The 25,084-nt window shown below is 38.3% G+C and overlaps 1 protein-coding gene and 1 long non-coding RNA gene across 3 annotated transcripts in view; both read left to right on the top strand.

Moving 5' to 3' along the window:
- Window positions 1-9,825, top strand: part of GLRB (glycine receptor beta) — a 51,426-nt gene extending 41,601 nt beyond the window's left edge. For both annotated transcript variants that reach the window (XM_035326117.1, XM_035326116.1), the window contains one exon: window positions 6,984-9,825. In XM_035326117.1, the coding sequence (XP_035182008.1) occupies window positions 6,984-7,280 (297 nt within the window). In that variant the 3' untranslated portion in view covers window positions 7,281-9,825. The remainder of the gene's footprint in view (window positions 1-6,983) is intronic.
- A 6,123-nt stretch (window positions 9,826-15,948) lies between these two features.
- LOC118166957 lies at window positions 15,949-24,409 on the top strand. Its single transcript, XR_004750838.1, has 2 exons — window positions 15,949-19,212; window positions 19,822-24,409. It is a non-coding gene; the product is annotated as an uncharacterized LOC118166957 (long non-coding RNA).
- The last annotated feature ends 675 nt before the right edge of the window (window positions 24,410-25,084 follow it).

Genomic DNA, 25,084 nt, shown 5'->3' with positions numbered 1-25,084 from the left:
ACTAAGAGATGCTGTTACATAGTCATAAGTTTAATTAGAGGGGAATAAAGTTTAAAAAGAGAAATTGCTTTATTTCGCTTCAAAATTTACCTGATCCCAAGGCCAGGAGCTTGCTGGAGTTGCCCAAGCTGCAAGTCACGCTCTTGCTGCCTCTCACTGGGGAAGGGGTTGGTATGTAAGGTGCAGCAGGGTTGTTGAGGTCGAAGGTCCCTTGCATGGGGAGGATTTGAGGGAGTACAGAGAAGCGAGTAGGGGACATTGGGCTTCCTTGCTTCCAGTCCTCATGGAACTGCTTGTGTGCATGTGCTCGCTCCATTTATAAAAGATTAAAATAGCATCTGGTCTGGAGACTTGGCATGTTTCGTATTATTGAAAAAAGAGCCAAAACAAAGGACAGGATCATACCTAAAAACACATTTATGACTAGAAATTGGGTAAAGGAATAAACTTTACATTATATTGTAAAACTTAGAAGCTTAATGCCTTTTGTAATAGAAGGTGAGGAGAATAGGTCCCCTCTAACAAAACCTGTCAGTGTCTCCCTGGAAATTCTTAGCTGAAAGCACTCTGGCACCATGTCAGCAGTCGATGATCATGACTGGTGGTCACCAGCAGTGATAAGATGGCAGAATGAAAACAAAGTTCACAATTGGAGAATCAGCCAAAGATGGAGAGAACCTTCTATGGGTGCATAGCTTCTCCTCTCTACCAAGTCCTGGGTACTGGCTGAAGTGAAAGCTGTGTGTTGCCAGTATACACCAAACTCCAGGGTCAGTGCTTCATGACTCATGACCCCCAGCAAAAGCCCTTCAAAAATCAGTGCCATTTTAAGCCCAGAGAGATTTATCAGTATGTCTGTGTGAGTAAAGTCAACAAGCACGTTCTGGCAAGATCTCCCTGAATCTGTAGGAAAAAAAAAAAAAAAAAAAATTCAACATAAGCACTTGTGCTGGTTTTGCTAGGAGCTGTAATGGCTATGCATATACAGGCAATAAGCCATGAGAAAACCATTTGGCTCCCTTAGCTCATAGAGGCTGCACGTAGATGCTGTTCTAAGCAGAGGAGAAAATTATGCAACCTGGTGGTAACCGCTGGCAGTGGTTTTTTATTGGGAATCCTCAGTAGGAGTTTGAGTTTGTTTCCTAGCAATGCAACATCATACAGTGAGAAAAACAAGCAAAAAGGGAAATGTTTTGAAGATGAATCAGTTTCTTTTTTCTTTCACTGGTGGTGTGATTACAGGGAGCGATTGCACTGTTAACTCTAACAATACCCCTCCATTTGAAAAGTCACATTTTCATCAAGCCTATCAAGCTGTCCCCCACAGATAATGCGCTGATGACTGAAGTGAACATTTGCTAAAAGAATGGCTCTGGCAGATGATGAATAGGTCTATGCAAGTGGTGGTATTAGCTTTAAACCCAGTTATTTTTGAAGAGAAGTGCTATTGCTTGCCTTATCTTGTCAGAGCTGCATCTAGGCTCTGAAACCTGATATGTGTTATGTTCATCTCTAACTGATTGATAATATACCTGACCACTGGTGGTGACCCATGGCGACCTGATCTTCCCATATTGTGTTTCCACTTTGAATGAGACTCAGACACAGATTTTTACTGTAGAACCACCAGAAACCCAGTTTACATTTTATCTTGTATGGAAAACCACAGGCTACAGTCTATTTTAATCGTTGCTGACAGCATTTCAGGTACAGGGTAGGTGCTTTCTGCTCTAGTGACTCATGTATCCATCCTTAGAGATAATTCAGAACATGAGTGTAAAAGCCCTGAGCAATCTCATTGACTCTGATTTGAGCAGGGGGGCTGAACTAGAAGATCTCCAGAGGTCCCTTCCAACCTCAGCTAGTCTGGGATCCTGTGATACTTTGTGTATAAGTATTATTTGTGCTGTACTTTGTAGTTAGTAGGGTAATAAGAATTCACAGGGAATACAGTATCTGGAATGTGATAACAAATTCCTGCTGCCTGCACCATAAAACATACTCAATCTGAATACCCACTAATGCTTAACAGCTACTTTATTGATGATCTAAATTCATCATTATGGTAAAAGTGGGAAAAAAGCACAGGACAAATGCAAGAAAGATTAATGATGGAATTTGTTACAACTATACCTTCATCTGGAGGATTTTTGCACAAGTGGCAGGACTAGCAACAGATGTGCATGCCAAAAGATGTTGGATGAATGGAAGAGAAGATTTTATGTCAGAGGAGAAGTGCTCTGTAGGTCAGAGAGTGCTGTGTTGCAGTGGGGAGGCAATTCATCCTGCGGGGCTCGTGCTGAGCTTGAGACACTGCCAGTGCTATAGCATGTTCAGAGCTTTGCTAGAAATTTTACTACACAATGCATTTCTCATCTCAAAAATTCCTAAATCTAAAATTGGGATCACGGGATGAACGATCAAGTGAAAAGGTTTTTTTTGTTGTTGTTGTTTTTGTTGTTGTTGTTGTTGTTGTTGTTGTTTTTGTTTTTCTGTTTGCACAAAACAAATTTAGTCTAGTTTTAGTATTCTTGGTATTGTGAAAGGACAGATTTGATGAATTTGAAAAACATTTTGTCTCATCTGTCTGGGAGAATTTAAACAAAAAATATGAATGATGATGGTGAGCTAAGACTGTTCAAGACAGCTACAGACCAGAAGAGCTATACTAATTAAAAACAAAACAAAATAGAAAAATTGAAAACAGACTCCCCAGTGACTCTAAACTAACTCAGCTTCAAGCATTATTCCTTTCTTCTTAGTGGCAAAAGGAGAAATGGATAGCAATTAATAGAACTTGAAATCCAGAAAATATAGGAAATAGATAACGAAAAAGTATAACAACAACAAAATGACAAAAGGGATATATGGTTAGAATAACTGAGGTCAATAGCAAGATATTGCACGTATATAGCAATAATACAAGAAACAGCCACAAGAGTATTATCCCAATATTAGATAGAGGTGCTGCAAGTGTCAAGAATTAGCAGAAGAGGCAGAAGTGTTGATCAAATGTTCTGGTCTGTGTCTGGGGAAAAGCCAGATATATTCAGTCAGATGATGAACTAGTTTCCATCGACAGTAGCTAATGAGGATGTTAAACAGTAGCTATTAAAGTCAGACATTTTAAAATCTGGTTATCAACTAAAGTTGCCTGTAAGATTTTTTTAAAGATCTGGTCCATTATTGCTGTGGAACATAAATGTTGATTTTGTAATAAAACTTTTTAAATGGGGAGGGTTCCAGAAGACTGCAGGAAGCTAACTTTGTGCCAGTACTTTTAAAGGCTAAATGGCATTATGTTAATAATTATAAGCCTGGCATCAATCAGTGGAAAATATTGAAGAGGTAACAGGGGCCAAATAATAATAACTCATAAATATTATTATTAATATTCATAATATTAATATAATAAATATTATTAATAATGTTATTAATATTCATAATTCAGCCCCATGTTAGCTAATAAATTTAAATGGGTCGGTGAAATTAAAGGTGATCTCCATGATTATCAATTAGTTTGACAGAGGTAAGGGTATGGAGGTAAGAAATTCTGAAGAACATTTGGCTTCATATGTCAGCCTGATTACATCATCTGAATTCTGCAAAATCAAGGCTAGATTTGTTACCGTCTGTAAGTACCAGCAGTTAATCAGGCTAAGTATAGTCATGCCTCGTGACTAAAAATTGAAGCCAAATAAATTCAGGTTAGAAATAAGGTACATATGTTTGTGAGGAACAAGGTTGTGAAAAAAACAAAACAAAACAAAACAAAAAAACCATTCTGGACTTTTTTTTTAAAGGAAAATCTAGTGTTAAGTGGTCCACACACTGAAACTTTGGAGCATAGCACCCAGGGCAGTGGCAGGTGCTGAGTGTGGCAGTGAGCATCCCTCAGCTTAAATTTTTGAAAAGGTGAGAATGGGTCATCACAACAGACCTTCTGGCTTCTAGGAGTCGTTTTCAGGTATTTCTGAAATGCTCATCAAAGGGCAGTGTCCTGTCCAACATAAACCCAGACAAGGTGGCCCACTCCTGTGAGAAATTGGAACTACATCTGTGTTTTGGGCCAGGCCCCAAGAGACATGGCGCCTTTCCCTGCCCTTCTCCACCTCCGCGCCGGTGGGAGGAAGAGCAGCTGCCTGCCTCTATCTGGGACACGGCATTCGCGATTCGAGCAGCACTCCTCCTTCCCAGACAGCCGCTCCCTGTCCCCAGCGCAGTAGGCCTGGGGGAGGCATCCTGCAGGCTGGACCTGGCCCACGGGTCATGATGCTGAGGCAGGGTGAGGTAAACTACACAAATGTTTATGCAGGTCAACTTCTGTGTCAGGATGAAGTTGAATGTATGCAAGTGGTATGGGAAACCATACCTCTTTAACAGTGTTTTACTTTAACGGTGTTTTACAAATCCTTCATGTGGTACTCTAAAAGTCCCATGGAATTTTCCATTGGAGTGGTCCTCATAGCCTTTGGTAGGCATCAGGAGTATTGTTACGCTTCTAGCACAGAGACAGGGTTAACAAAAAGCAGCTAGACCGCATTTAATATACATTACCTCACTTGTTTTAGGGAAGGTTGCAGATGAGCTGAAGAGGATTTAGATGAAAACAACAGAAATATTGGAGAGTTGATGAGATGTATGATAAGATATTAAAAAATATGTCCAGGCAGAAACTGAATATAGAAAGTAGAAGCACATGAGATGTAAACCCAGAGAAATGAAAGGATTTTTTTTTATACAAGAGGCATGCGCTTCGAAAAGAAATATTTGGGCCAGGTTGCTCTTACAAAGAAAATGGTGTCACCCTGATAAATCACTAGTACAGCTGATACTAAACTAAGCACAGCGCTGTGTGAATGTGGTGTGAACAATCTTCTACTTGCAAGGAAGAGGTGACCTAGAAGCTATTCCCTCAGTTCTCCTTCCTGCAAGTGAATGAGAACTGATTTGTAAAAGCCTTGGCCAGAATACTCTTTAATACTGGAGTGGGAACAGGAATATTCTGTGTTGTGCAAGGAGAGCATATAGATGGGCATTAGTATCAGAGTTTTACAATATATCTCTGGTAGTATGAAGAATGGACTCATAGTTTTGCAAATCCAAAAGGAAGCCTGTAATTTCATACAGGATTGTATTTCTCATTACAGCCCTACTAAATCTTACTAGTTTTGACCATGAGAAAATTAGGAATTTGATAAATATGTAGTGAAGGAATAATATTCCTGTGACTCTTGAGTTAACATGCAGTCCAGTCCTGCAAGTTACACTTCCATTGCTCAAGGGTCAGCTTCACAGCTTGATTGAATACATCTAAGACTGGGGGGGAACTTAGCAGATCACCAACTTCCACAGTTCTTGTTATTCAGGATAACCTGTCAGTTGTCATATAGAAGCTAATAATATTCTCCAGAATATTTTTCATTCATATGTAAGTCTGGTACCATAGTCCATTCTAATTATTTTAATAACTTACAAAATGTGCTAATGCAAATATCCTGAACCGTCAGCCTAAAACTGCAGAAAACAAGAGGTGGAGACAGCTGAAAGAAGAATACCTGAAGGCTCTGTGGTGGAGGGATAGACTGTTGGGAACAAGGGATGGGGAGCTTTTGGAACCAAATTTTAGTGGATCAGCGACTCCAGAAAACCCCAGGCTAAAGTTATCTTAATGTCAGTTCCCCATGTCTGCCACCTGGTTTGTGCACCAGCACTTTGTGCAGTAACTCTCAGTTTATATATGCGAACAAATTGCATTAATGATGCAGTTATGCAGTTATGTTTCATAACCGGTACTCTTTTTTTTTTTTTTCTGCTTTTCTGTGTACTCCAAATGGAATGAAACTTACCAAAGTCACAAAGCATAGTGACTTGAAAGAAGTCTTCAAATTCCTTCAAGCTACCTACCAGTGTAGGGTGATCCTCTTAGAGATTTGTTGTACCTGAAATAGTATCTTTCTAAAATGCAAGGAAGGGAATATCAGAACGTTTTTTTCTTTTTTCTTTTTTTTTTTTTTCCAAAAAAAAAAAAACACTCTTTGATTTGAAGGACATCAAGTGCCTTTTGCTTTTAAATATTCATTGTATATGCCAATAGGATTGTCTGGTCTGTAGGAGAGGGAGATTCACCTGGGATTGCTGCTTAGCACAGTAGTGCTTGATCACCAAGATCCTTGATGCAACTGTGGGAAAGACAGATATTCATCTGCTCAATTTATATTTCCCAGTTACACCATTCCCCAGGGTACCAGTTGGAAGCATGGAGAATGGTGTCTCAGCTTTGCTGCATAGAATCATAGAATCATTTAGATTAGAAAGGACCTCCAAGATCATCAAGTTCAACCACTAATCTAGCACTGCCGAGTCTACCACTAAACCATGGCCCTAAGTACCACATCTACATGTCTACATCCATTCTTGGATGGTGACTCAACTACTTCATTGTCTTTTAGAGAGGCACCAAGGACTACAAAGAAAGTGCCTTCTCACTTTTCACCCTAGGATGAGATTTAGGATCTTGACCTGGATAGTATGTAGAACCAGATTTTAACTCTTGGCCCAAACACTGAATTTTAGGGTTAATTCTGAATGGAGCTTCTCAGAAAAATGTAAGTATTGAATAGTATATTTCCTGAAGGTTCATCAGCACAGGACTTATTTCCAAAAATATTCTCTACAAAAATACTCCCTCCCTTTCTATCATCTCAAAATGAAGGAGTCTAACTATAGCAGGTTGCACAGCATGAGGCACCTTGTGCATGAAAAATTACACAATTAGGAATGTTTGGATTAGTTTATATGATTGACTGATCATCCTTAAGTACTTATAAAGCAACCATTCAGCAAATTAGGCTGATGTAATGTATCCATATCAACAAGTAATTTCCTATATGTTTGTTTGCGGTGTTCTCTAGCAGCTGCATTAAGTTTGTTAATGAAATATGGTGAGTAGATCATGATTCCCCTCACTCTTTATTTCATAGGTTGGTGAGACCAGATGCAAAAAAGTTTGCACTTCGAAATCTGATCTGAGATCCAACGATTTCAGCATAGTTGGAAGCTTGCCAAGAGATTTTGAATTATCAAATTATGACTGTTATGGGAAGCCCATTGAAGTCAACAATGGGCTTGGGAAATCTCAAGCCAAGAACAACAAGAAGCCTCCTCCTCCCAAGCCTGTCATTCCATCAGCAGCAAAGAGAATTGATCTTTATGCAAGAGCACTGTTTCCTTTTTGCTTCTTGTTCTTCAATGTCATATACTGGTCCATATATTTATGATAAATCTTTTATTTATTTTTTCATTTGTAAAATATATCCCATTTCATTACCCCTTCCCAGTCATGAAGGCCACTGTGTGAAATTATTTGCATTTGCAAAGCAATATGTTGCATTTTGATGCCATGTGATTGTACTGAAAATATGGCATCTGAAATTTGAATGAAAGCATGACACTGCAATGTCTGTGCTCCTACCAACGTTGTATATAAATGTACAGCATACATCCTGCTTAAGGAATATATGAAAGATAACGCATACGACATTATAAAGCTGAATAACTCTCTTCAGTTATTAGTAATATACAGAGATTTAAAGTGTTTCTGACAATGACACTGATGTGCACGTTAAGTATTATTAAAACCAGTATTATAGTATATGTAGTATTTAAAAGCTTTTCTGCTGACTTTCAGAGAAAAAAACATCTTGCTCATAATTTTAGATGGTGCTGTTGAAGGAAAGCTAAGTTGTGAAATATTATTTAGTCCTTGTAAGTGAGGGCAGCATTGATTAAGGTGATCTTGTCTATGTGGAAAAATAAAGATCAGAGAATTGCTAATTTTGTAAAATCAGCTCATTTAGGGAAAAGAAAAAAGAAATTGTATCCATCAAGCAAACACACTTCAAAAGTGTGTGAGAATATGCTGACAATAAAGCATTGTGCCCAATTTTGACTGCTGTTTCCTTAGGCACAAGCTAGATATGACACATCAAAAACAAACCGCCTACTTTCTGGAGTAAAGGTATCAAGACTATTGGAGAAGTATTACAAGATGCATTTCAGTATCAGGTTATATTATACATTTTTACATTACTCTGTCCTCTGGCCCATCTTTTCTAGTGTCTTGCAAGCATGCAGTATAAAAGTCAAAATTTCTTTTTTGTTTAATCTGATATGTGTTACTCGTTTTGTTTTGTTTATCCCCTTGAAAGCCTTCAGTTTAAAGAAACTATTTGTTTTTGTGTTGAAATCCCATTTTAACGCTAGTTATACTTTTCAAGCTTGCTTGTTCTAGTGTCTATGACCAAAGCTAATACCTAGCCACCAGTAGAAGTGAAGAAGTATCCAAAGGTCTAAGGCCCTGAGACTGTTAAATACGTCATGAATGCTTGTGTCTATGTGCTACTTAATGGCTGCCCTCACCTGCTCATTGATCTGGTTGCTACATTTTGGAAAATAAGGTCCTGTGCATGCAACAGTTCTGATCAGAGGCTGCTCTCCATTTTCCAGAGGAAACCACGTGATGTGGAGACTGCAGAAACATGTGTAGGGCAGGAATCAGTACCTGTGGTCTCGCATGGGTGCCAGGGTACACCCCTCTGTAAAGGCAAATCATGAGGTGAAACACAGCCAAATGAAAGCTTCCTGTATGTAAGGCATCCAAGCAGTATATGTTCCTTGGGAACACATAAAGACTATGCTTCAGCCCTTGTCAACATACCATAGAGAACCACGTTTCCACTTGTAAAACTGGGGCATAATATTTAGTTAATATATTGAAATATGACAGTTCTCACTAACTTGGCAATTCATTGAAGGCAATACAGATTATTGGCTCCTCATAAGAGAGGAAAGGACTGAATTACATACCCCAAATATTCCATAAGGTAAAAACAGACAAAATCACATTTGTTGTGCTGCACTTCTAACTGTTATGTGTTGAGCCCATGCAAGGCATAAGACTCTCCTATCACTTCTGTGTTGCTGCCTGCTCATGGAGCAGTGTCCACGTACCACAAAACTGCACAGTCAGAAGGTCAATTTGGGAATATATAGAGAGAACCAGGTCATGCTGGGTTCATCAGGCAGCTGATGGCTCTGTTAACTGTGGTTTTCTAACCAACTCCACTTTGAGATCCATAGCCCAATACTGGTTTTAGGTTGACTTTCCATCTTTGAGGTTCTTGGTAATTACTGGCCTAACATCTTTTTACAGTTCATGAGACAAATTCCTGCAAAAGTTTCTCATTCCTGAGTCTAGAAGCAGCAATTCATATTTGGGTGGAAGAGATCTGTTGTTCAGAACAAGGTTACACACTTTCCACCAGCTTCCTTGCCATTTTCTCATGGAGATTCCAAAGCATTTCTTTGCTAGGCAGCCTCAGGTTGTCCTTTGGATTTCTTTATCATTAGAGGAAATATAAGGGAGATCCCAAATGTTTCAGAAGAGAGATCCTAAATTCCTCCATGTTGAACTGGGGGAAAATATGGTATAATTAAGGTCTAGTTCAAAGTTTCAGAATTTTTGCCTATTTACAGAATTGTTAGAGACTCTAAGAAGCAATAAGGATAACTCAGAGATGAAAGAAGGGAGGGGTAACTTTTATATATAAAATCAGAGTGCTATATTTATAGACATTATTTATTCTCATACTTGTATTTTTTCTTACAGTATCAGAAGGCAAGAAAATAATGATCCTGTGTTGGAAATTATATGACTTTTGGAAGATAATTTTCTTGTTAGAACTCTTATTAAGTGATTTATCTGTAATTAATGTCCACATTTTATCTGTATAATCTCAATTATAGATTTTATTGTTAAATTAATCTTTGTTCCTTCTTGCTTACCTGCTCACTTGATGGCTTTTGTGTTTTATCATAAAACATGTGATCACTAATACACCGTACTTGCTTTCCAACTCACACAAAAGGAAGCAAAAGGAATGTGTACTATTAAGATAAAGGCTTTTCTTTAATTACTGCACAAAGACTATGGACAGAAACGAAGTTTAAGAGGAAATTTGAAACAATTTAAAATAAAACAGTATCAGCTATAAAGTATTAATATTTTTACTTACACTAGATAATATTGCAGTTTTTATATTACCTCAGAATATATTAACTTGTCCTACTGAGCAGTAATAATTGATTTATTTTGCTTCTTTCCACTAAAGGTCATTGAAAGTTTTGCGTATCATCACATTATGGTCCTCCAGCACCCTCTAGTTGTAAAATTCTGCCTGTTGACTTATTTCCAGAAGAGGTGCAAATATAAAACGGTATAGGTAGTAAGGGATGTTATTTGATATTATGAAGTAAAAATGCTAATAATTTAAAAATAAATGGACATAAAATCAATGGAAAGATATAGAAACATGCCAGCAGTATGATTTGAAAATTGTAGAAATTAGGACATTCAAGTAGTAGTAAAGTTGAGGCTTATGAAGAACACATTAGTAACTGGATTATCTAGCCGTGATGTCTGAACAAACTGCATGATAGCAAAATCTGTTTCTAAGGAAGAGACCATCTGTGTTTCAGCTGACATTTGCTTGAAATTCTCCTCTTGACTGGTAGGCGAGTTACAAATTTCTACCCTTAACATGAACCTCAGTATTTCTTTGGCTCTTAAGCATAGGGGGGTAGCATCCAAATGGCTCACTCCTTTCCTTCAGTGTTATGAACTTGTAGGTATCTTTCTGCTTCAGGTTTTCAGAACATATTCAGACCCGTGAACAGGAGGTGCTACTGGAGATGAATTAATTCATTGCTTAACTTCACCCACAAATTCAAGCTATGCAGTAAGTAAAGATGTGGCCTGAAAAGTCTATCAACTGCTGTGCATTAATATAGTTAGGATGCATGAAATGTATTGTCTGAAGCAATTTACTTTGTTCTCAAAGTGTGATGGAGATCTACACCTTACTTTGTGATGCTGGCTAGATTCATATTTGATACCCAGCTGTAGGAGCAGCTCTACAGAGCTTTGGGCACCCCTTTTTTTCAGTCTCCTGTTAATTCTGGCTGAGATGGTAAAAACGAGCAGTGTGCCTTTTCAGCGAGGAAGGGAGTTTATTTCTCTAAGTGCAACTTAAAGAAGACTGACCACTTAGAAAGTAAGGTTTCATCCTTTAAAGTCTCCATATTAATTTGGATTTGGTAACAGGAAATCTGTGGGTAAAGAGAAAGCTGCTTCAGTGCCCTGCTATCCATTAAAGATAATGTACTCATGCTGCCCTTTGGGGTAGATACAATGAGCATGACCCACAAAGATTGATCTGCCTGTGGAAACACACTTATCAGTTATCCTACCTTATTTTAAAACATTTTGCTCTGGAGAGAGACAATAACTTACTTAAGAGATTCTGTCATATATATTTAGTTAATTTATTAAGAGACTTTATAATACAGTTGAGAGCATTATTCACTTCTTCAGGCAGTTTACCATTGCAGTTATTGGATGACTCGTGCTGAGGATATTTATAGAATAGATAGCAATAAATTATTTATTTCCAAGAGAGTGCAACCTGAGTGTATGCAATGTCAAGCGATTTGTCAGGCTATAGAGATAACTTAGTGCTGAAATGAGTACAAGAGTGATATATAGCAGATAAGGGAATGATAGGACACCATTACTTGACGCTTTGGTATACTAATTCTGGGATTAGAGAAGATAATGTTGAGAAAAAGAGGAATTTAGGCAGAGAGAGATTAAATAATAGTTTTCTTTGTGTCTACAATTTAATTTGCTGGCTGTAGTAACAATAGCATATAACAATTGCCTTCTTATACAAATTTGAAGATTAACTTTAAAAAAAAGAAAAAAATAAGCTCATCTGTGGTGCCAGAAAGATACAAAATCTATTTCTTTCCATAGGAGACTCTACACTGGAATAAAGGAGGGCCAATGGTATTTACAGAAAACAAATTCATCTTTAAACACGTGAATTCTTGTTGTTACAGTTACGTCTGTACCGCTGTAGAAAATATCTGGGCTGCTTGCAGCACGCCCTGGCATTTTGGCTGACTTCGGGAACTCGCCCACCTACCAGAACCTGTCCTCACTCCGTTAGTGGAAGCAGTGCCAGTAGACGTTGAAAATAAAAATCATAGGTCTGTTTGGAAATCTTTCTGAAAACCCTTCAATGCTATGAATATGTCTACGCTGCAGTCACTAAAATGTCTGCAGCTAATGCAGGCTTAGCCAAATTAGCTTTAAACTCGCTGACTTGGGGACCGCTAGCAACGTAGCCATGGCAACAGTGAGGGAGGCCTACCTGCTCACGTAGGAAATTAAAAAGCAGACTTTGGTGTTAACCCCCACAAAGCTTTATGCTGCCTTGCCTGTTGTGCTCAGGCACTTGGTTTGGAGTCAGCTCGCGTGGGCGTTTGCCAGCTTGTGTCTGTGAAACGTAGACGTGCGCTGTGTGACGCACGGCAGGCAGGAGCTGGATTATTTTTTCCCACCGGTGATGTGAAAGATGCCACTGTAAGATATGTGTCTTGATGTCATACAGCACTTCTGCCATACTTGATTTCATGTACTGACAGAAGTGTTCACCGGTGGTGCCAAAAATTAAACTCATCACGCTTGAACCAATGCAAGAGTAAAAGAATTAGTGCGGTTCGGCCCCCTGAGTGTGAAGGTGGTGGCCTACTGAGCCTCAGTCATACAGACTATCCCTGTGATAAGATCCATTAAAAAAGCCAGTAATGAATGTTGGTTATAACCTGCTACGTTACTAATGAGAGTGAATCAGACAGAGGCAGGAAGTATGTAAAACAGGTATATAAAACACATGCCTTTTAGCACAAGAACCTCAATGGCTTTTCACCTACTACCCATGAGTGTGGTTCACAAGGGGCAGAAAGCAACCAGTAAAACAACATGGGCTACTAGGAGCTGCTCTCCCCCCAGGGGACAGTTGTTAAACCACATAACGTGCTTTGAAAGAAAGTCTGAAGACTGTGGAGTAGAAAGAGTAAGTTTTTGGATAACTGTTTTCCACCTGCTAAGTTCTTTGGGCTGTGGCAGTAGGTAACTTGTTTTTTATATCTATCTGTGCATGTCTGTTTCTTTCCATGAATATCCACAGTGGGAGTCTTTTTTCACTTGGGGAAGCAAATATAAGAGGTTTTGGAGCCCAAGAAACCCTCCTGAGGATAGGAGGCCAAGCTGCTGTACCACTGCCTCCTACAAGACCTTCCAGCTCATAGGAATCCTTCTCTAATGCCACAAATTGCAAGAAAAATCCCTGCTGAAACTACTGCTGCTGCTGTTGAGAGGAAAAGCTGTGCGTAGGCAGCCCCTGCATTTCCACCCTCTTTCTCTGCAGCGTACATCGTGATAATCAATAGCACTGTTTAGCTTTTCTGTTCTGCCAAGCGCTCCTTTCATCGAGCCGGTGTTATTTCTGAACCAGCATGCTTCAGCTGTCCCACCTCTCCTCTCAAACAGTCCAGGCGAGGATCTGCACAGGATCCCATGAAGGCAGCACGCCAGCCCCAGTGCTTGAGAATGGATGATCAGGGACGCATGAGGAGGCTCGGGGTTCCCTGGCTCTTCAGATTTTAATGCCAGTTGCATCACCCCATTTTAGTTATGTCCATATAGCTCAGAGTAGCGTGTTATCTGGATTAAAAGCTCTCTACATGCGTTGTATTTTCTAGTTCAGAGTATTGAATTTCTTGTCAAAAGCGGAATAGGAAAAAAAAAAAAAAAAAAGTAGATCATCTGACATTTTTTTTAATGTTGATTTTCTCTATTAACCTTAAAACTTGCTTCTGACCCAGAGGCTAGGGAAATATATTTCTCACTGTTTAATAAGCCCTACGTTGTCACAACAGATTTATCAGTGTCTGAGGCAAGCTCATTCTTTCAGATTCATTTGTTTGTTTCTTTGACTCCCAAAGGCCAGCTCATTGGGAAACATTAATTTGCAGACTGGCCATTTCAAAAGCATAATGCTGACAGCAGGTGGCTGTAAAAGCTGGCATCTTTGACCAGTACCACTCTGACATGTTTCTGCATCGGAGAAAGCCGGTCTTGCTACCGCCACTTCTTCCAACCCATCCCACTCAGCCGCAGCCCTCTGTGGAGTGCTGAAACTTCTGGAGGTGCTTTGGGGTCAGGCAACTGCGGAAACCATCTTCTTTTTCTCAAGCATATACAAATAGTTTACAGCATCCACTGTGAGCTCCAGTCAGCTTCATGGAATTAAACTTACATCTTTATTTCCTATTTTTTCCTATTTAGTTAGCTGTTTCTCTGAGGTCAAAATTTATTTTTAAAAAGAACATTCTTAAATGGATAAACACACATAAATAACAGCAACTGAAGAATGCATTTGGCCCACCGTGGCCAAAAAAAATAGTTCATGCTTGTTTTCTCTGGACTTAGAGCTATTCCCTTCTTGTGGTCATCAAACCAGGAAGGCTCTAGAGGATCTAGCACTGCTCAAGTCCCTGTGACTGCCATACAGCAGCATGCACAGAGATGAATTCTGTGTTTTGTACCTGCCCTGAGTGGCTGCACTCACCACAAACTAGCTACAGCTACATTTCCCAAACCCTGCACCGTAGCAATAGCATGTTCAACACAGTCACCAGTCACTACGTGATTATTTTTTTATTATTATTATTTTTTTTGCAAGTGAGAGGCACTTTGTTTAGAAAAATAACAGCAACACCACCATAGTAATATTCCCAGACACTGCAGTTTCATGGGAGTGTTTTATACCACTACTGCAGAATACCGAATATTATGAATTTCACCATGGGAGACTTTAAACAGAAAATGCATATCTAAGTTGGCAGCACTTTATTATCTCATCTGTTACCCATCAGCATGCTTTATTGCTCTATTTATCATATACTTCCATATTGTTCCCATTTCAGGAACAGCATTTTAAAAGGGGAATCTTTCTAAGTATAGGAGTTATTAAAGCATACTAGGATTGATCCTATTTTTTCAAAGGAATATAAGTTGAAGATAGTGTATTTTACATTACAGTATTCTTGCAGCAAGTTTACTATTGTCCGTGAAGAAAGTCTTGATGAAATTAAATAGGTGGAAAAAAAATTCATGAAGTGTGCAAATGAAACAGCCAGGAATAAATCCATTTATGCAAGACTCATGCTGAGAAGCTGATGAGCTTTGACAATTGGAATAAATTATATTGGCTGGAAGGAGAATCCATCCTTTAAAGACAGGACAATGCTGAACCTCATAATAATTTTCATTTGGCAACTCAAAAAGATAGCTTTATGGAAAAGACCAGGTAGTCATGTCTACTAAGGGAGAGCAGCTCTCCTGCAGTGTGGTTTTTCTACCAGCTCATGACGCAAGAATGCAACAGATGAAGTTGTCTCTTCTCTGGCCAGGCAGTGTGGTGACTGCTGCTAGCTGCCCGGCACGTGGTACATGACTGGCTGCACGGCTCTGCACAGCCACACTCTGAACATCCTTAGTGAGGGGGGGGTCGGTAGCTAAACACAGTACCCACTAACTGCAGAGAGACAGGGGTCTCTTCCCCAGATCTCCTGTGCAAATCTGGTGAACAATTTCCTCAATTTTCTTACATTCCTCTGCATCAAACAAGGATGATAACAATGCTGCTTTCTTTTGCTCTAAGGTCCCTTTGTTTAGATTGGGGTGAAAATAATCTCTTGCTATATATTGTACACTGCCTACTGTGTACTATAGCACTATTGTGCTACTACTGTGATGCACACAAATAGTTACAAAAATTATGTTAATCATTAATAATAGTTTGAGTTATATATGCCAGTGGCATCTGTATTTGTCGTCCCCCAGCCTCAACATTTCAGGAGGTAATGCCTCTGATTTCAAGTCCTTGATTTTACCCATCATTTACGATGGTTTAAAAGTATGATTGCTTCTGCGTTACTGTCAAATGAGAATAGAACCCACTGTATGTATAAATTCTTCCCTTTAATATTACTCCCTTCTGATCTCCAAAATAAATTCTTGACATAATCAAACAGTTTCTTCCTTGGATCCAAATTCTGCAGAAGAATCTGCAGAATAACAAATGAAAAAGTGGTATCTTTTATAAAGGCACATTTATTCATTTATAATTTGGTGGATATATTAATTCATATCCATATGTAGTATAGGAGCATTTGTATGACTGAATCTCTTCATTAAAATAGATTGGCAGGATTTAATAATTTACCAATATTTTCTTGTTCCATGTTTACATTACTACTGTTTGGCAAGAATTTTTGAAGTACATCAATATCATACTGTATATTTTTTCAGTCCCATATAAAATAAATCAACTGCTGCCATGGCATAGAGTTAGCTATGTGGACCAATGGATATGAAATCACACACTGGAGTAAATTATTCAGTTGAAAGTTCAGAACAAGTGTTGTCACGTATAATGTAATCGATAGCTACTTTTTTTTAAAAAAAAAAAAAAAAAAGAAAAATGGTGATTAGTTAGTAATATTTTACTAGGTTGTTAAAATTAGTAATGCTATATTGTAGTTACTCAGGATATTGCTAAGTTAATTACTAGAATAAAAAAAATTAATAAAATGGGTAACAAAAAACCAAGGACATATTATCTTGGATTTGCTATCTCAATCCTTGAGATAGAAAGCCCACTTTAGACAATACAATTTCTCCTTTATAGAACAATAATTCCACACCAGCACAGATATAATCTATGTTTATATGCTGGAAATTAAAAGTAGATTCCATCCATTTACATTAATCAGGCTTGCTGCCTTCTTCAGGATGAAAGAAGCCTACCCTACATCCATTAGCAAAAGCCCAAGAGCCCAAGGTGGGTGGTATTTTCAATCCATTTCAGCTTACTGTTGTTTCATGGGATATTGCTGTAATTGATTATCCATAGGTATCATACAAGCATTTGTCAATATCACCAAGTTGTCTGCTGTCCTAATGAGATGTCATTTTGAGATGTGCTGTAATTAAAAAAAATATAAAGTAATCAGATGATGAATGGAGAAAACGCCACTCCAAAGCATAGCATTTAGACCAGAGCCAGTTCTTTATGTGCAGTGCTGCAACAGCAGTGAAGAAGCAATATATCCTTTCTGCTGTCTTGTTCAACAGCAGCTCTCAGAGGGCTTGAGAGACTCATGGTTTTCCCTAACTACCCCAAATAACTGGACTCTTCTCACTGTAGAGAAGGTCTGAACTGCGACTGCTTTTCTGGGATGCAAACACTGGTAGGAACCAGGAGAGTCTGGAGACGCAGTTGAGGCTAGAACTTTCTGCTCTCTTTCAATTTCCCTTGGGTTTGTTTGCATTTCATCTGTTTGTTTGTTTTCCTAGAGGAGGTCTTGTATGTTTTGGGTAAGCTCATTTCATTGCACCTGACATTTAGCTGCTGACCAACTGCTAAAATTGCTGTCCTGTTTTGCTATGCTGCTGAATAGCAGGCAGCCCAGTGGAATAGATGCAAATAGGCTGAGGGTTCTCCTTCAGAAAATGACATTCCGGACCAGTATTTTCTTCAGATACGGTCAGTGAACACTTTTGATAGTTCTAGTTGTAGAAACTGAGATCATTATATCCCATTAACAGGTCTGTTTGAGTTAACAGAAAGGCATAAAGGCTGTATTGACAGTGAAAGCAAGCACACGGTAGTTTCAGCTGGTACTGACAGGTAGGGGACAGCCAGAATTTGGGACAGAGGATGGACCGCGGTAGGAGTATACCAGAAGTTGGCCAAATATTTGTGGCTGTAGCATAAGCCCGTTCTCCATTCTCAGGTTGTTTCCCTTTCTGGTTGGTTTAGAGTTAGGGAAGTGCTAAATTAAATCTTGGGTTTTTCTTTTGTACTCTGTCTTTGAGCTGCCCATAAGACTGCTTTAGCTTTTAATCTCTGCCTTTTTAAGTCCTTGATGCACTGTGCTGTGAATGTTGACCTGTAATGAAAGCAAGTGTATGTTTGAAAATGCTGAGAACCCAGCTATCTGTGCACACCATCTCTCTGCATACATCTTGTTTGGGCAATACAATTAGCAGAGAATAAGGTAAACCTCAGGTAAAAGCACAACTAAATAGACACTAATAATGGCTAGCAGTTAATCTATATAACTTTCCTTCATAGTATAAATGAAGTTTCAGCAAAGACAAGCAGCATTATTTAGGTTGTTTTCCATGCAAAAATATATATATATATATATTATGAGCAGCAATTCTGTATTATAAGATCTGCAATTAAATCCTATATTTAAAGCAATTATGCAATTAGAAGAAAGTAATTTTCTGTGCATTTACTGTGAAGTAGATGTAGTTCTAGTCCTAAGCACATAATTAAGTACCTCATGAGAATTGCTTGTTTTTCCTTACAATTCTTTATTATTATTATTATTATTATTATTATTATTATTATTATTATTTTCCTTCTATAAAAGCTTGACATTAACACTACATTTTATCACAATTAATCTCCGGGAAGATATGCCCATGCAGAGGTGAGAGTAAAAATATCTCTTATCTGTACCGTGAACTAGTTCTGGGGCTGAGCCACTGGAGTGGCTTTTCAGAACTAAAAATAAATTTCAGTTGAGCACAACTCTGCACATTTCTGTGATAACTCCAGTGAGCTGCTTGACAAAAAAAGATTTTCTGAAAATAAAAATTTTTGATGCCCAACAAGTAAACAGGGAACCCAGAAGACATTTCTTTTGCTTAAAGATTGTAATAGTAAGGGTAAGAGGGCTGATGTTTCAAACAGAAGACTTCTAATCTTATATCCTATTTTTAACAGGGAACTTAAAAGAATACTTTTAAATATGCCTGCAGTAGGTAATTAAACAAAAATACCTTTATGTCTGTTGGATATTTCCTGAAGAAAGGAATTATTATCTTGTCCCATGCAATTCTATCTATTCCTCCAACTTTATATTTAATGTTGCTAAGCACTTGATCTCCATAGTATAATTTATGCAACAGCATGATTTCTTTTACTTATTTATGTAATAAAAAAATATATATATTTTTTAATATTTGCTGAAAAGTTCTTGTAAGATTGGTAGAATTTTTCTATTATTTTTATATATATTAAAAAAAAGACCATGTTTCATTGATCTGTGTTTAATCTGTTACTCGCTATGGCTTTAATTTCTCTTTATTTTCCTAGTGACAGAAGCCCTAACAAAACTATCGAATGATAGACATAAAAAATAGGCTGTAGTAACACAGCCAATGTTTAAACTAAATCTTTATCATGAACATCTCTCTTTTTAAAAGTCATGTATTTGTGGCGTGGTTTTTTTGTTTGTTTGTTTTGTTTTCCATTTTAGAACTCACACAAATTTCCAGCTTTATTCAATTTATTGATAAATGAATCTATGGCCTAGATCTGAGGACGCATAAAACATTTTTACATTGCTAGGTCAGTGTGAAGTGGTTATGCCCATGACTAGCGGCCTGGGTATAAATGGAAACGGATGCCTCTATGCCTTCTGTAAGGTTCAAGAGGGACAGACCCAGGCAGCAGAAGAAAAATGTGTGGTTTCATTTACTCCTGTGGTGACTGCAATGCATTTTGTTCTGCTTTGCTGTGGAGGGAGCAGAGGGGCTGCCTGTTACGGGTGTACCCCTCATGAGGCTGAGAGCTGGCCAAATTGCCTGTGCTCTTCTCAGCACCCAGGGACTGGGTGTCCTCCTCCAGTGAGGGGATGTTGGTGGCACCCAGCCTTGTCTTCATGCTCCTTGTCGGCTACTGGTCTCCAGCCAGAAACGGGGCAGCACCGGTGTTGCTGCTGCAGCTCTCTTGGTTATTCGCAGAGCTGTGGGCCTTCCAGCCTCATGAGGACATGAGAGAGATCACACAGGTGTGGTGGTTTCATGCAGGAAGAGGAAATCATAGGAGAGAGCTGGTCCTGCACTGTGCAACGTTAAGAAAAGCTGCCTCAGTTGGATTAAGGAGTTTAGCATAAAAGTTAGGATTATTGTCTCTATTGTTGCTGAAAGCATCTTTGAAAAGCTTATTTGAATGCTCTCTTGAGACCTGAATGAGGTCACAAAACAAGTCATAATATTGATGCGTATTAATACTGCTGTCAGGGCTTCCATTCTCCAGAACAGTTCAGTCTTCAGGAACTAATTTTGCCTTGTCAGATTATAAAAAGAAGTTATATCTCTCAGGCTGCTAGGCCTTGTCGAGGTTTCAGATCTGTAACAGGTTAAAACCCTGAAAAGATCAGCTGATTCCTCCATTTTTCTAGGGTAGACGGAGTAGGCATGGATTTTACGGATAGCTTTTATGAATGAAACATTAAACCGAGAACGTGCCTTCTCCATGTTGAGATGGATGATCGTTACATGGTCCATTTCCCACAGACCAGTATTTGTCCAGTATCCTCGCTCGACATACTGCCTCAGCACTCTGTTACTGTAATGACAGAAACGACTTCCTGCTATTCGTAATTCTGAGTGCAGCCATAAGGAATGTTTCAGCAAGCATATACAAGGTGTTGTCATCAATGGCACATACTAGCCTTGTTTTTCAACCTGTCTGTAATTTGTGGATGGGAATTGCTTGGGATTCTGAAGATGAGACCACCGCATGGTGCTATGGCAGCTGAGGGAAAAACACCCATCTTTCGGGAAAATTGCTTCTGCTACACAGAAAAAGGGCCCAACTCAAGTGAGAAAAATGAACAACAACAACAGCACATATGAATAACAAAAATTAATAACAAAAAAAAAAAAGGAAAAAAAAAACAGTGGACTATAACATTATCGACAGCTTGTATTTGCCTTTTAACATTTTAGTGTGTGGTTTATGAATGCAGAGAACTGAAATGGAGAGGTTATTTGACAAGTACCATGCCTCGGCAGAGTGCAGTCCACCAGTGTATGAAATCCTACATCTTCATCAGCTCCAAGGGGCTTTTCTTTATGAATAATGAGTGATACATTACTCACAGGTGACAGAATAGATGCGAGGCTTAAAAAGGAATTGCAATGATTAAGAACTGACCTGAAGAATAGGTGTAGGGTTCATATTTCAAACATAGATGTCAGCGTGGAAAAAGGAATAAGAACACGATGAGAATATAAAACAAGGCTAGAGTCAAGGCTGCTGTTGCCGATGGAACAGATGGGAAAGGTGGCAGATGAAAAGAGAGAGGATCAAGGCTGACTGTTGCAGTCTAAAGCAAAAATCCCAACACATTTGAATTAGTTGTGCTCCACAGGGGAAATGCGGATGGTAAAATCAAAATAACAGGAGAGAAAAAAAGATTCTGATGCCAATGCTTTGGGAAACAGATGGAAAACCAGGCGAGGATGAAGACAGCAAGAAAGAAAAGAGGTAGCAGGTAGGCAGAAAATAATTAGAACAGGAATAAGAAAGGTATTACTTGAGACTGAGACGAAGCAATGGAAGTTTTTTTATCCTGTTGGAAGGAATGGGACTTCTAAAAGAAGTCTCAGCACTTCTAAAGGGAAAATATCACCAGACAAGACTCATGGATTTAGTATAATATGATAATTCAGAATCTAGTCTAATCTGAAAAGGTTCCCTGATTCCTTGGAGTCTTAATAATGCAGTTTGCTACAATCTCAGTAGAAAAAAAATGAAGTAATCTATAAGAGATTTTCCACACATGGGTAGCTCAGCACATACATAAGTGATTTTATCTGCCAAATAAATATAGCATTTCTTGCAAATAGTAAGAATGCAAGCAGCTCAGATAAATATAACAAATAATAATAAATCCCAAATCAATATAAATTCCTTATATTTGTTCAGCTAAACTAGTAATAAGCTATACTGTCTCAGCTACTCAGCAAAAGGAACTTAAAATTGTATGATAATCACTAATTAATTTAAATTAGTTAAACCACTGGCTAGTGATGTAGCTATTTTCACCACCCGAATCACATAACAGGAGTTAGCATAAGCAATTTCTTAGCCCACCTCATCTCTGGGTATATGTACTGTTAATGGGAACAGTACATGTTTGTTAATCAGCAGAGGAAGCAGAATGAGCATGGGAGATCAGGATGTACTCTTTATTTTTAAAAATACTCTTGAGATCCAAAATGAACATATGGGACTAAATAAATGAAGAAAGATTTGGAACTTGAAACTTTAATTGGTATTTCCTCTTTATTTACATTTAATGGTATTTGCAAAAGTTCTGCAGATTTCAAAAATCCAAAGACTTTTTTTTTTTTTTTTTTTTTTTTGGTAGGGAAGAATTTCATGATCAGCAAAAGAATAAAAGGGTTCACACATTGGTGCAGTGTTTTTGCATCTACAAAAATAACATATTTAAAGATTTTTCTAATAAATATTTTTTACTCTGAATCCCAGGCATAAAAAACAAATATTGACAGAAGGTAAGGCCAGACGGGTCCACCATAACCATTTAGTCTGAGCTCTAGCCAAGGGTCTTGTCAGAATTTAACTTCTTCACCAAGGATTTTTGGAAAAGAACCAGATTGTCAATGAGTTTATCATAGTGCTGAGGAATTCACTAAAGCCCTCAGCATGCAGTTGCGATGGCTAATTGAGCACCGATAAAACAGCAAAACAAAATGTAAAATTTATTTCTAATACAAATATGATTAATATCAGCATTCAAATACTGGATTTTTTTTTTTTTTTTTTTTTTTTTACTGCAGTCTACTACAGTCTCTTTAATTTCTCTGTATCTCTTTCCTAAAGTATGTACCCCACAGCACCAAGTCATTCCTGACTGATAAGCATATGGAGCAAGCACTGACCATTTCTGAGTGTGAGGCAAAAATTTACCATTCTTCAGCCCTTTTCCAGTTTCTGTCCATGTCTCCTGTGCACCTGCTGAAACATGAACATTTGCTTGAACTGCAGCCACTGTCTCAGCCAGGATTGTGCCAGGATGAATTGCTGAGGAAATGCTCCTGATAAACTCCTATTTATTTCAGATTAGCACATATATTAGCCCTTTTCACTACCTTGCTGGCTTCTACCTTGGGTTCAGACTATCGTCCACTGGAATCTACTAGATCAAATATAGCCGTGATCAGATTCTGCACTCTTTGCAATAGGTAACAAATCTCTCCTCGACTTCCATGAAATCAGGATTAGGCAGTTAGCCTTTCTAGGGGGTTGACATCTTATTACTGGATATCTGGCCTTCTGTCATCTGTCTTTGTTTCCATTGCTATTGCACTGCTATGTTCCTTTCAACAAGTGATTGATGCTTATTATTAACAGTTCCCCTGTTGATGCTTTGTTCAGATTCTGAGCTAATGCATTTTTATATGAGCTTTTATAGTGGATTGAGAAGAATGCATATGAAAATATAATGTTTTTAAGATTCCATTCCTTAATTACTTCTTGCTAGATCCTTTTCTTGTGAAAAAAAAAAAAAAAAAAAAAAGTATTGAATGTGATTCTCAGTAATGTGGTCTAATTTTTTTATGCACAATGTTAATGAGTATGTCTATTCTTAGTACATGGCCATAAATTATTATCACCTATAAATTTTGTTTTTCTCCATTGCCTGCTTGCATCTTTTTGATTAGCACAGGACTGTTATAAAACATAGAGCGCCGAAGAAAGCCTTATTTTATTATCAGCATTTTTCCTTGTTATTAAATTCTGATTAAACTGTTTTCTTGCTGATTCACTAGCCCATGCTGTCCTTTTGTAGTTACTCATCTCGGTTGAAGTCTTCTATGTTTTTGCTGGCACACCAACAGTAGAATATGGCCATGCGACTACCAACTTGACATTTTTTTTCTTCATGTTCTGACACGATGATTCAAATCTGGAGTATTGTATGCACATATGGGCACACACACATTATGCATGATGTATACATATACACACAACTCTTTAATGGAAAAATATGCATTAGAAAATCAATGGTCAGAGTAGTATCAGCTGTGACTGCCAATGGCAGTTATTAACTTACCGCAGATAAGCTGTGCAAAAAAACCCACTTGTGATTAGTAAATAACTTCTTATCCAGATCACCTTTATTTTACCTAACTGCTATGCTATGTTATGTAGATGTTAGGTTTGAAGGGTGCAGCAAGGATGCTGCTGTGACAGAAAGTGGGTTCAAGGCCTTCACCTACATACTGGCTTAGGTGAGTGTGCTGCTGTGTAGTGCCTACTGCAGTAGGATCCAAACTCAGTTGAGCATTTATTCACAGTCTACTGCAAATAATAAAATTCCATTTCACCATCTATCCAGATAAAACATGCATCGCCATGAATTATTCTTGCTGTTTCTGAAGGAGGTCTTGATGTGCATGTGAAATAGCACTGTTCTCTACGACACAGCAAAACAAAACCCAGCTTAGAGATTTAAATCCTTTCCATACCTGTAAACACAATTAGGTCAAAGAGTGGGGGGATTCTAGGTTTCAATTATTTATGGGCATCATCGTAGATTTCTTTTAAATATATATTTAAGTTCATTATGCATCTCTAATGTGTATTGGCAAACAGGTGTTTTGTTTTTTTTTTTTCTTTTATTATAAAATATTAAAATACAATTTTCCAGCTGAGATCTTTGCTGCATTTTAACCTCATTTGATATGTATAAGGGGACTCTTCCTTACTTAGACTTGGGTGAAAAAGGCCTAAGTTTCTGATGTATGTGTGTTCCTGTTCAAGGAGATTGGAAATACCACACTAAAGCACCTATTGGAAGTAAATACCTATACATTTCATTGTCTGATGCATTGTGAGGATGACCTAAATGCAAGCTTTCCTCCAATATCTTAATCTATTGGCCACCACAGTGGTACTGTTTGCTCTTTTCACAGAACGCAGTGGCAGGTTGCATCATGGAGCACAGAAGCTGGTTACAGGGAGGTTTGGGCTGGGGCTGCAGCCACGCCAACAAGGTGACAGGGTCCGCATGCTCATCACGTTCCTGCTCTCCCTCCTTTTCTTTTTTCAGGCTCATCTCATCCCGTGGTGAGAGAGAAATGATGGCATGAGGACAAAGAAACTAGCGCAGAATTTATGGGTGAAATGGCACGAGTGAAACTAGGCTTGTCATGAATTGGTGATGGGTAAAAGGCCTCAAACTGCATACTTCCCATGTGTTGAGGTCATGTATA

Source organism: Oxyura jamaicensis, chromosome 4 (assembly GCF_011077185.1).
Source record: "Oxyura jamaicensis isolate SHBP4307 breed ruddy duck chromosome 4, BPBGC_Ojam_1.0, whole genome shotgun sequence".
NCBI lineage: Eukaryota > Metazoa > Chordata > Aves > Anseriformes > Anatidae > Oxyura > Oxyura jamaicensis.
The sequence above is the reverse complement of the archived record's forward strand: the minus strand, read 5'-3'. Positions and strand labels throughout refer to the sequence as shown.